The sequence below is a fragment of the Coregonus clupeaformis genome, chromosome 11, assembly GCF_020615455.1.
Source record: "Coregonus clupeaformis isolate EN_2021a chromosome 11, ASM2061545v1, whole genome shotgun sequence".
NCBI lineage: Eukaryota > Metazoa > Chordata > Actinopteri > Salmoniformes > Salmonidae > Coregonus > Coregonus clupeaformis.
In genome coordinates, this window is record NC_059202.1 from 21,367,297 (window position 1) to 21,379,188 (window position 11,892).

At 43.4% G+C, this 11,892-nt stretch overlaps 1 protein-coding gene across 6 annotated transcripts in view; it reads right to left on the reverse strand.

The window, feature by feature from the left end:
- Positions 1-766: 766 nt before the first annotated feature.
- The window catches only part of LOC121576528 (receptor-type tyrosine-protein phosphatase S), a 391,473-nt gene continuing 380,347 nt past the window's right edge, over positions 767-11,892 (reverse strand). For all 6 annotated transcript variants that reach the window (XM_041889743.2, XM_041889739.2, XM_041889745.2 and 3 more), the window contains 3 exons: positions 11,015-11,169; positions 5,129-5,264; positions 767-4,887 (listed from right to left, as the gene is read on the reverse strand). In XM_041889743.2, the coding sequence (XP_041745677.2) occupies positions 4,819-4,887; positions 5,129-5,264; positions 11,015-11,169 (360 nt within the window). In that variant the 3' untranslated portion in view covers positions 767-4,818. The remainder of the gene's footprint in view (positions 4,888-5,128; positions 5,265-11,014; positions 11,170-11,892) is intronic.

Consider the following 11,892-nt stretch of genomic DNA (forward strand, 5'->3'; position numbering starts at 1 on the left):
ACGCTCTTGTTGGCTGGCCCTCACTACATATTCATCGCCAAACCCACTGGCTCCAGGTCATCTATAAATCACTCCTAGGAAAATCCCAGTCTTATCTTAGCTCACTGGTCACCATAGCAACACCCACCCGTAGTCTGCGCTCCAGCAGGTATATCTCACTGGTCATCCCCAAAGCCAACACCTCCTTTGGCCGCCATTCCTTCCAGTTCTCTGCTGCCAATGACTGGAACGAACTGCAAAAATCTCTGAAGCTGGAGACTCTTATCTCCCTCACTAACTTTAGGCGTCAGTTGTCAGAGCAGCTTACCGATCACTGCACCTGTACACAGCCCATCTGTAATTAGCCCATCCAACTACCTCATCCCCATATTGTTATTTATTTTGCTAATTTGCACCCCAGTATCTCTATTTGCACATCGTCTTTTGCACATCTATCATTCCAGTGTTAATACGAAATTGTAACTATTTTGCACTATGGCCTATGTATTGCCTTACCTCCATAATTTACTACATTCGCATACACTGTATATATATTTTCTGTTGTATTTTTGACTTTATATTTTGTTTACCCCATATGTAACTCTGTGTTGTTGTTGTTGTTTTTATCGCACTGCTTTGCTTTATCTTGGCCAGGTCGCAGTTGTAAATGAGAACTTGTTCTCAACTGGCTTACCTGGTTAAATAAAGGTTAAATAAAAAACACAGATGGTCTAATTCACTGTACTTTAACCTGGGTAATAATTGGGCAGAGATTAATAAAACGGCATTCAGACAACATTTCTTTAATACAAAGTCAACATATCTACATACACAGTGGTTTTAAACGAATTATTGTTTTAGTTAGAAGTAACAGTTTGAAAGCGATAGTACTTGGCCCTCATACAAAGAAAAACTATTTAGATTGATTTTAGGGTTCTTTATCTTTTTGTTGGCTGTTGTACATATAGGTTCTAATCTTTTGTAGTAATTTTTCTCTTTTGTTAATTTCCCCCCTCTGTGGAATATTCCAGTAGATTTGGCTGCCGTTGTTGTCAAAAGTCTGGTCAAAGAGTAACACATCGCACAAACTTCCAAAGACGTCCACGGTCTTGGTTTTTGGCATGGGCCCTTAACCAGTCTTTGAATTCAGTCACAAAAAAAGTCCTCATTTCAAGATTTTGTTCATATGAAACGGTTTGCGATTCCCACTTGAAAAGGAAATGCTGGAAATGAGTCTTTTGTTGTTTCGTCTTCCTTCTTCCTGGTCTTTGCGTCACACGGCTCCTTCTCATTCAGTCCTGATTCATTCTGCATCCCGTAACAAAATATATAAAATAAAATAAAGAATGAACACACTATGGTACTAGGTTCTTATAATGTGAGAGCAGGAAACACCCTCTTACATCATACCATGATTCAGGGTCAGTGGTACTGTAGTACTTTGCTCCTAATGGCTGTGTCATTGCACTATGGCCAGCTGCTAAGTAGCAAAACGATCTCCTGTTTCTCTCTATGACTGCCAATGGACAGTCCACTTCTTGGCTTTTTAGGCTGTTGGGAACTAGCAATTCTTCTTTTTTTTGGGATGGAAGGATAGAGCTTTTTGTTTAGGAAAGGAATAGTCCTTTGGTTGCCATCATGTCCCATCTCTGGAGAAGGAAGCCCTGTTCACTTTGGGGCCAGAGAGCAGGCTCCATTTTGGTTGCAAGAAGCCTGTGCTGAGGCAAAGGTTATAGGTCGGTCCTCACTGACCTGTCTCATAACAGAGTTAGCTGTGGGTGGCTAGCAGGGGATATTGCTAACATGGCAGATATGACAAAGAAAGAGGGGACTTAAGAACAGAGAGCAGAGTGGACTACAAATGTTACAAAGGGAGAAAGTACACTTTACACCAGGAAGTTTGCAATGAGCAGAAACCTTATCTTTGTAGTTCAGTCTTTGATTTGAAGTAAGAGAGCGATGAGGGTCAAATTATACAAATACATATACTCTATATATTTGTTTATTTACAGGTGTTATATTCGAGATCATAGTTGATATCTAACAAAGGGATGATCATGTTGTGTCTGAAAAGAAAGACAAAATAAAGAGGGGGAAAAAATTGACTTTGAGAAAGAGGGAGAGGATGGTCTGTACATGGTCAAAAAGTACAGTACCTTCTGCAATTAGTAATAACTTTCCTCTAATTGAAAGCTTTGTAGACTATTTAATCTACTACTTATGAAAATAATAGTCAAACGAATACTTATGACTATTGTTAGCTAATGATAATAGTAATTTCAACAACAATTAAAGACACCGTCACCTTATCGGCACACGTCTACCAAGTGGCAGGAATTAAAAAGGGTTGTAGGAGCGACGCCCGGCCAGACACCTCACCTCATTGTTTCCAGAGAAAAACACAATATTTCCCAAGGTTAAGTTTATGGTTACAAAAAAAAAAAAATCCGTCATAATTTTACATGAGCAATTCTAAGTTTATGGGTGCTAAAAAATTAAATAAAAATAAGAAACAGAACAAAATACATTTGGATACATCTTTATATTCTGCATTTAAATATATATGTATGTGTGCTTATATACCTACATAGGCACACACACAAACATGTGTTATACATAACATTTCTATAGTGAAAAAATAGAATGTCTTTTAACGTAATACGAACAAATAAGCATTTATTTTTTTCCTGCTAATTAAAAAAAATGCGATACAATATCTCTGTTAAAAAACGAAACTAAAACTACAATAAAAAGTCAGCTATGTAAAGTAAAATAACAACAGTCACCAATAATACAACATTAATGTTTCCATAATGTTACAATAACTGTAAGGCTTTTTGGAAATAAGAAAGACTACAAACAGTTCCTTTCATCACTCTGTTAGTGTACATACCAATCAAAAACACCTTCACAAAATCCATTGTAAAAGCTCCTGGGTATACCAAAGCACAGACCTCTGAGAAAAAAGAAAATGGTGGGCTTTGAGGGCTTGTTTTTATCAGACACGTGTACATAGTGCGTAGAATCGGCCCTGCTATTGTTTAGGTTTCAAGTTTAGTAATGTGAAAGTCATTTGTATCGTGGACATAACTTTCACATCACGACATTCAAATACAACATGGCCACATCTTCCCCAGTAATCCACAGTGGCCCTTGGCCAGTCATCCAAAGTGACCTTTGGCCTATAGCTGGAAGAGAAAAGACAGGAGCTTTTCTCTGGGTTATCAACTCAGTTCCTCACAACTTTGAACCACTGTCCTTCCACTGTTAGTAGAGGACTAGTCTCTCTCTCTGTCAAGCTTGGGACATGAATGTCGAGTGAGACGGTGAGTACAGAGGAGGCTGAGAGGAGTTGATGAGGGAGGGGGGTGAACCAATAACGTGTGGATGCGCTTTCAGTCGCAGCCGACTGAGCGCAAACTGCCACCGCCAGCCCAGACACCTCCATTGTCATCGCATATCAGAGTCACACTTACAGCATACAGGAGAATAAGCAGCAGGTTTGGTATTGACAGAACCCCCCCCAGAAATACAAGTAAATGATTACAATGGGTTGTTGGTCACTGTACACGTTTGCAGAGAGAGCCCAGTTGCCGCCATTCACCATGTCAAGTTCTCATGTGGTGATTCCACTCGTTCAAAATGTTGGGAACCGCACCAGTAAAAACTAGTCCTGAACAAAGAGTGACAGTAAAAAGTAAAGGAACTTCGTTGTCATTTATCTGGTCTTGCAAGAGCTGTCTTTTACCCAGTTTCCATGGTGACTGAGGCTAAGAGAGCTATATCAGTGGTTACTGTATAAACATGTTGGGGTTTGTCCTCAACAGCACAACAACAACAAAAAACGCACCGCACATTAAGTGCTGGAGAAGCTGAAGCAGGTAAGTTGATTGAATTGGTATTTGACGAAATCCACTGCTGGCAGTCACTTTAAGACGCCGTCATCACTTTTCCCCCAGAATATTCTGTACTGCAGAAGCTCCTCTTAGCCCAAAGAGTTGAAGGGATATAGGGGTGCCCTTTGTATGTATGATGGACACGTGTCGAGTTGGGAGTTGAGTTTCAAAGGTTGTAACAGAACTATGGGCAGTAGAAGTTATCTTACTTAGAGAGAAGGATGAGTGTGGTAGGGGGTACCGAATGGGGGTTGACTTCTCTTGCCAGTACCTTACCGTTAACTCAGTGTGTTTGTCTCATCAGAGGTGTCCGACGTTTTGGGGACAATCATCTGTGTACACAGGCAACCACAGTTTTGCCATCAGAAGTGTTTATAAACAACTAGGAACTCTGAACCTCTGCCCTTACATGGTAAAAAAGGCGAACGCTTCCCCCATCTAAGCTACATTCACTCCACCATTTTCTCAGTTTTTAGCAATCCCTTTTTTACCTCAGTCAAGTTCGCCTAGTCGTTTTTTCCTTAATTCACTGTTATCTTTGTATTGTTTGTAACGTAGTTCTTTTTTTTTTTTTATAGATGTCCACGAAATGTTTACAATGTCCACCTCCACATCTGAACACATGAGGTAAGGTTAGCAGTCCGACACTTTGATTATTCCCACCCCACAGCTTGAGCCACCACTTTTGTTTCCTTTTTTCCGAGTGAGGGCGTCAGTTATTTCTGCTGATGGAATCATTTACGGTTTCCTCACCGGCATCAAAGTCCATTGGGTCCAATTGGAATTGCACTCTTGTTGGTGTTAAAAAAATAATAATCTACAATTAGTTTGCTTTTCTGTTGGTTGAATTTAGTTTTCTGGCTGCTGTTATTGTTGTTGTTGTCATTTCTATGGCTCAGGAGACTGTTGAGGGGGACACAGGATTCGGGGACGAGATGGATTTTTACGTTGCATAGTGATCAAAGCTTCCTAGGTACTCCAGACCCGCCTGGTAGCAAAACTGATATTCATCCTGCATAGACAAAATAAATAACATTAAACATGAAAAACACGTTTTTCAGCAGCAAACAGGAGATAATTCACTGTTCAATATAGTACTACAAGCCAAACTTAGCAGCAGCTCTAAGACTTACAGCCAGTACCAACGCCAACACAATGCTGATGCGTATTCGTCGCACTCATGGCTAAACTACATGTTCAACACAAAACCTACAACATCCATGAAGGCCTGTGGGGCCGGAGTGACCTCTCACCTCTGTCTGGACCATGGCCGGCCTCTGTGTCCGCAGCATCTTGACCGTCTGAAAGATGTCTACCACGCCTTCGTAGCGCATCCTCTCCAGCACGATGCTGAGCGTGGTGAAGACACCGGTCCGGCCAACCCCCGCACTGGAAACACACACACACCAGTCTCAGGGGATATGCCGGGATATGTTGGGATATGTTGGGATATGTTGGGATATGTTGGGATATGCAAAAAATACATTTCCAATTCACACATGCATATTACTACACACTTGTTCATGTGTGAAATGTAACAAATATAAGCACCCACGAAATTATTATTATTATAATGATTATTATTATATTTTTTATAACAGTTGAAGTCCAACATTCATGCAAACAGCTCTATCAGGCGTCCATTTGGAAAGATGTCTGAAGTACAGTACCAGTCAAAAGTTTGGACACACCTACTCAGTCAATCCGGAAAATTTCAATAACTTTTAAAGTTTCTTCAAGTGCAGTCGCAAAAACTATCAAGCGCTATGATGAAACTGGCTCTCATGAGGACTGCCACAGGAATGGAAGACCCAGAGTTACCTCTGCTGCAGAGGATAAGTTCATTAGAGTTAACTGCACCTCAGATTGCAGCCCAAGTAACAGACACATCTCAACATCAACTGTTCAGAGGAGACTGCATGAATCAGGCCTTCATGGTCGAATTGCTGTAAAGAAACCACTACTAAAGGACACCAATAAGAAGAAGAGACTTGCTTGGAAAAAGAAAAACGAGCAATGGACATTAGACCAGTGGAAATCTGTCCTGTGGTCTGATGAGTCCAAATTTGAGATTTTTGGTTCCAACCGCTGTGTCTTTGTGAGACACAGAGTAGGTGAACGGATGATCTCCGCATGTGTGGTTCCCACCGTGAAGCATGGAGGAGGAGGTGTGATGGTGTGGGGGGTGCTTTGATGGTGACACTGTTGGTGATTTAAGGCACGGCACACTTAAGCAGCATGGCTACCACAGCATTCTACAGCGATACGTCATGCCATCTAGTATGCGCTTAGTGGGAATATCATTTGTTTTCAACAGGACAATGACCCAACACACCTCCAGGCTGTGTAAGGGCTATTTGACCAAGAAGGAGAGTGATGAAGTGCTGCATCAGATGACCTGGCCTACATAATCACCCAACCTCAACCCAATTGAGATGGTTTAGGATGAGTTTGACCGCAGAGTGAAGGAAAAGCAGCCAACAAGTGCTCAGCATATGTGGGAACTCCTTCAAGACTGTTGGAAAAGCATTACAGGTGAAGCTGGTTGAGAGAATGCCAAGAGTGTGCAAAGCTGTCATCAAGGCAAAGGGTGGCTACTTTAAAGAATCTAAAATTTGTTGAACACTTTTTTGGTTACTACATGATTCCATATGTGTTATTTCATAGTTTTGATGTCTTCACTATTATTCTACAATGTAGAAAATAGTAAAAATAAAGAACAACCCTTGAATGAGTAGGTGTGTCCAAACCTTTGACAGGTAGTGTATATGGGCCGGTTCCCGGGCACAGATGAAGCCTATGTCCTGGACTGAGAAGTATGAATGAATGGAGAATCTCCATTGAACATACTTCTTAGTCTAGGGCTAGACTTATTAATCAATCTGTCTGTGTCTGGAGACATCAATTTCTAGTACAAGCTATCATGTGTCCATTCTGTTATTTACATTTTTATGACAAGGTTGTTATTTATCCTGCCCCTGGATACCAGCTATCATCATCAAGGCTGTTATTTATCCTGCCCCTGGATACCAGCTATCATCATCAAGGTTGTTATTTATCCTGCCCCTGGATCCCAGTCATCATCATCAAGGTTGTTATTTATCCTGCCCCTGGATACCAGCTATCATCATCAAGGTTGTTATTTATCCTGCCCCTGGATACCAGTTATCATCACCAAGGTTGTTATTTATCCTGCCCCTGGATACCAGTTATCATCACCAAGGTTGTTATTTATCCTGCCCCTGATTACCAGTTATCGTCACCAAGGTTGTTATTTATCCTGCCCCTGGATACCAGCTATCATCACCAAGGTTGTTATTTATCCTGCCCCTGGATACCAGCTATCATCACCAAGGTTGTTATTTATCCTGCCCCTGGATACCAGCTATCATCACCAAGGTTGTTATTTATCCTGCCCCTGGATACCAGTTATCATCACCAAGGTTGTTATTTATCCTGCCCCTGGATACCAGTTATCATCACCAAGGTTGTTATTTATCCTGCCCCTGGATACCAGCTATCATCATCAAGGTTGTTATTTATCCTGCCCCTGGATACCAGCTATAATCATCAAGGTTGTTATTTATCCTGCCCCTGGATACCAGCTATCATCACCAAGGTTGTTATTTATCCTGCCCCTGGATACCAGCTATCATCACCAAGGTTGTTATTTATCCTGCCCCTGGATACCAGCTATCATCACCAAGGTTGTTATTTATCCTGCCCCTGGATACCAGTTATCATCATCAAGGTTGTTATTTATCCTGCCCCTGGATACCAGTTATCATCACCAAGGTTGTTATTTATCCTGCCCCTGGATACCAGCTATCATCACCAAGGTTGTTATTTATCCTGCCCCTGGATACCAGCTATCATCACCAAGGTTGTTATTTATCCTGCCCCTGGATACCAGTCATCATCACCAAGGTTGTTATTTATCCTGCCCCTGGATACCAGCTATCATCACCAAGGTTGTTATTTATCCTGCCCCTGGATACCAGTATATCATCACCAAGGTTGTTATTTATCCTGCCCCTGGATACCAGTTATCATCACCAAGGTTGTTATTTATCCTGCCCCTGGATACCAGCTATCATCATCAAGGTTGTTATTTATCCTGCCCCTGGATACCAGCTATCATCATCAAGGTTGTTATTTATCCTGCCCCTGGATACCAGCTATAATCATCAAGGTTGTTATTTATCCTGCCCCTGGATACCAGTCATCATGTGCCGTCGCTACACAATGTAACACCTGACTAAGATGATCATGTCAGAGGTAATCTTGATGTGATGCATGTCCACAATTCACTTTGATGCCCACCCACGCGCTGACACAACACAAAATGAATACACGCGCATGAACGTACAAAATCTCGAACACACGTGAACGCACACACACACACACACACACACACACACACACACACACACACAAACTCCGCCTCATTAAGTCCCCATTGCAAACCTTTCCCTGCAACAGTCCCCCGAAATAGGGTGAGTCTTAAGTCTGATCCTGAAATACTTGAGGGCTGTCTACATAAGCTGCTTTGGTGTGAAATGACTTCCACTTCACCAATGGAACAATAATTGATCTGACAACAGATGTATTAATTTTTCTCCTACCCACCCCATGACAGTTTCTGACAGAGACGGAAGAGGAGAAGACAGGGGTTGCAAAAGGTGGGAGTGGACTGGAGTTGAAAGGTTACTTTTTCATTTCGCCAAAGATAACTATTGACTACCTGGAAAACTTTTGACAGTAGGTTGGCCAAAATAAAGACCAATGACAAAACCCCAACACTAAAAAAACACGCCTATGGACTTCTGGAACGAAGGACAAAGAGTTGAGCAGCCCTACAGAGTCCTTGCCTCCTCACCTCCTTGTGTCACTGCAAAGTCTGTCCCTCTTCAGTCCTCTCAACAACCCTTCCACCCCACCCCCCTTCTATGCCTCCACCCCTCCAACCCCTCCACACCAGAAAGCTATTCCCTGTGAGCTGGTCACAGCTTGTCACATGGGGTTTTGACTAGATGGGATACAGCTTTTTTCTGAATAAACGTTTTCGTAGCAGGTTAGGAGAACTTACACAGCAGGTTAGGAGAATTAACGTGCAGTAGCAGGTTAGAAGAATTAGGTTAAGGTTAGGAAAAGGGTTAGCTAAAATGTTCAACTTTTGACACTAATTTGAGAGAGAGAGAGAGAGAGAGAGAGAGAGAGAGAGAGAGAGAGAGAGAGAGAGAGAGAGAGAGAGAGAGAGAGAGAGAGAGAGAGAGAGAGAGAGAGAGAGAGAGAGAGAGAGAGAGAGAGAGAGAGAGAGAGAGAGAGAGAGAGAGAGAGAGAGAGAGAGAGAGAGAGAGAGAGAGAGAGAGAGAGAGAGAGAGAGAGAGAGAGAGAGAGAGAGAGAGAGAGAGAGAGAGAGAGAGAGAGAGAGAGAGAGAGAGAGAGAGAGAGAGAGAGAGAGAGAGAGAGAGAGAGAGAGAGAGAGAGAGAGAGAGAGAGAGAGAGAGAGAGAGAGAGAGAGAGAGAGAGAGAGAGAGAATAACTCTGCTTTATTAAAGCTTCCTTAGACACAGCCCTCTCTCTTAATCTCTTGTTGACAGACTACGTAAACATAAATGGTACTGTAGAGCTGTCATGATACATCGGGCTGCGTGAGGTAATGAGCAGCATTAGTTCTGGTGCTTTGGGTTTTTCCTCACTGGTTATTTAGACAAATCACGATTTTGCAGGTGTTAGCATCTTTCAAATTTCAGAAGGGGAGGGGACATTTGGCCCATAGACTTGCCCGTAACTTGGGGAGTGGAGCTCTTCGTTCCGGTTCCGATCGTAGTTCTATCTCTTCTATTAACACGTATGGACCCAGAACTTAATCAAGCATCTGAACAATTACGCAATACTTTAGTTATGGGTTAACCGAGATGACCGAGCTCTTAAAGGTTATAGTCAATGTCTGGTGGGGATATCATACTTTCCCAATGGGAGTATGGTGGTGAAATCATACTTTCCCAACGGGAGTCTGGTGGTGAAAGTCTGGTGACATCAAAACAATGTCTATATTGGTAGATCTGGTGTTTGGCTAGCCTGGTCCCAGATCTGTTAATGCGACCACAGGAGTTGGCTATACAGTACAAACAGATCTGAGAACAGGATAGTGACGACATGGTGTTTCAAAAATAATAATGACATTTAGAAAGTAAAGCAGCGTTGAGGGACTTCTTGTCTTCAACCATCAACATACTAACTAACACAGTTCAGTGGTGCCCTGGTGCCAACATTACTCCAATAAGCACCTATTCCTTTTTCGGTGCTAGCCAAACAAATATATTAGCTGATTATGAATATGGCTTGACAAAATAATGACAAAGGTTACCTTGAAAAAATATGTATCACGGGGGGAATCATAAAACAAAAATGGCTTCCCCTTTACAAATGCCAGGAGGCTGCCTCTCAGAGTGATCAATTATGAATGAGCTGAGCCTATGGTGTTGTAACACCAGGCCACTGCAGTGGCAGTAAGGAGAGAGGGGGGTGGTGGGGGAGGGGGGGGTGGGGGTGGGGGAGGGTGGGGGGGGGGGGGGGGGAGAAGAGAGTGGGGGGAGGGGGTGGGGGGTGGGGGGGTGGGGGGAGAAGAGAGGGGGGAGAAGAGAGAGGGGGGAGAGAGAGAAGGGGGAGAGGGGGAGAGAGAGAGAAGAGAGAGAGGGGGAGAGAGAGAGAAGAGAGAGAGAGGGGGAGAGAGAGAGAGGGAAGAGAGAGAGAGTGAGAGAGAGGGGGTGAGGGGGGAGAGAAAGAGAGAGAAAGAGAGAGAGTGATAGGGTGAAAGAGAGAGAGAGCGAGAGAAACATGCATCATGTCTGTGGAGAACATTAAGACCAGCACTGTGGGAGGCTGGTTGTAATCCCCTTAACATCACAAGGTATCAGTCTGGGAGCCGGACGCCTACACACTTTTACCCAGACCTACAGACTCAGGATACTGGGTTACATGCTGACATTGTTAGCTACATACAATGGTGTCAGTTTGAATTATAAGGAGCACAAGCAACAATGTCTCACACCCATCAACATTGTTGAGAACACACACATGGTGGGCATGCACGTATACACACACACACACACACACACACAGAAGGTCCTCACCTGCAGTGGACAGAGATGGGTCCATCCTGGCCAAACTGCTCCTTGGTTTTGTGCACCTGGCCTATGAAGTCTATGAATCCCTCCCCTGACTTGGGCACCCCCTGCTCCGGCCAATCAGTGAACTGGAACTGCCGCACTGTCCTGGACTGCCCATCCTGAGGGTGTGGAAGGAGAGGAAAAAGAACGGATGGAAAGAGGAAGAGAGAGGTAAGGGAGGACGGATGGCAACAGAAGAAGAGAGAGGGAGAGGAAAAAGAAGAGAAAGATGGGTCAATAAAAATCAACATTGAGAAACAATAACAGTTTCATTACACACTGCAGAGAGAAACTGATGTGAGGTCAGCGAACTGCCAGGTCCCAATCTATGTCTGATAGAACGCTCAACAACAACAACAACAACAGACCAGTTCAACTTCACTCTCATACAACAATACAATGACCTGTCTCCCCTGACATCCATCTGACAGGCTATCACTATTTCTCCCTTTCTTTCTCAAACTCTCTGACAGTCCTCTCTCTCTCTCTCTCTCTCTCTCTCTCTCTCTCTCTCTCTCTCTCTCTCTCTCTCTCTCTCTCTCTCTCTCTCTCTCTCTCTCTCTCTCTCTCTCTCTCTCTCTCTCTCTCTCTCTCTCTCTCTCTCTCTCTCTCTCTCTCTCTCTCTCTCTCTCTCTCTCTCCCTCTCTCCCCCTCCCTCCCTCTACTCTCTCAATCCGTTTTAGCTTGTAGTTTGTCCTGTGGACTAAGTTCCGGTTAGAGGAAATCAATAGGGAGTCTGGCGTGACAAGCGTCTTCTTCTGGACACCGTGTTAAATGAGGTAATCCTGGACAGAGGACTGATCGATGGAGGGACCTGACGGATGAGTGGAGTGAAGGAGGAG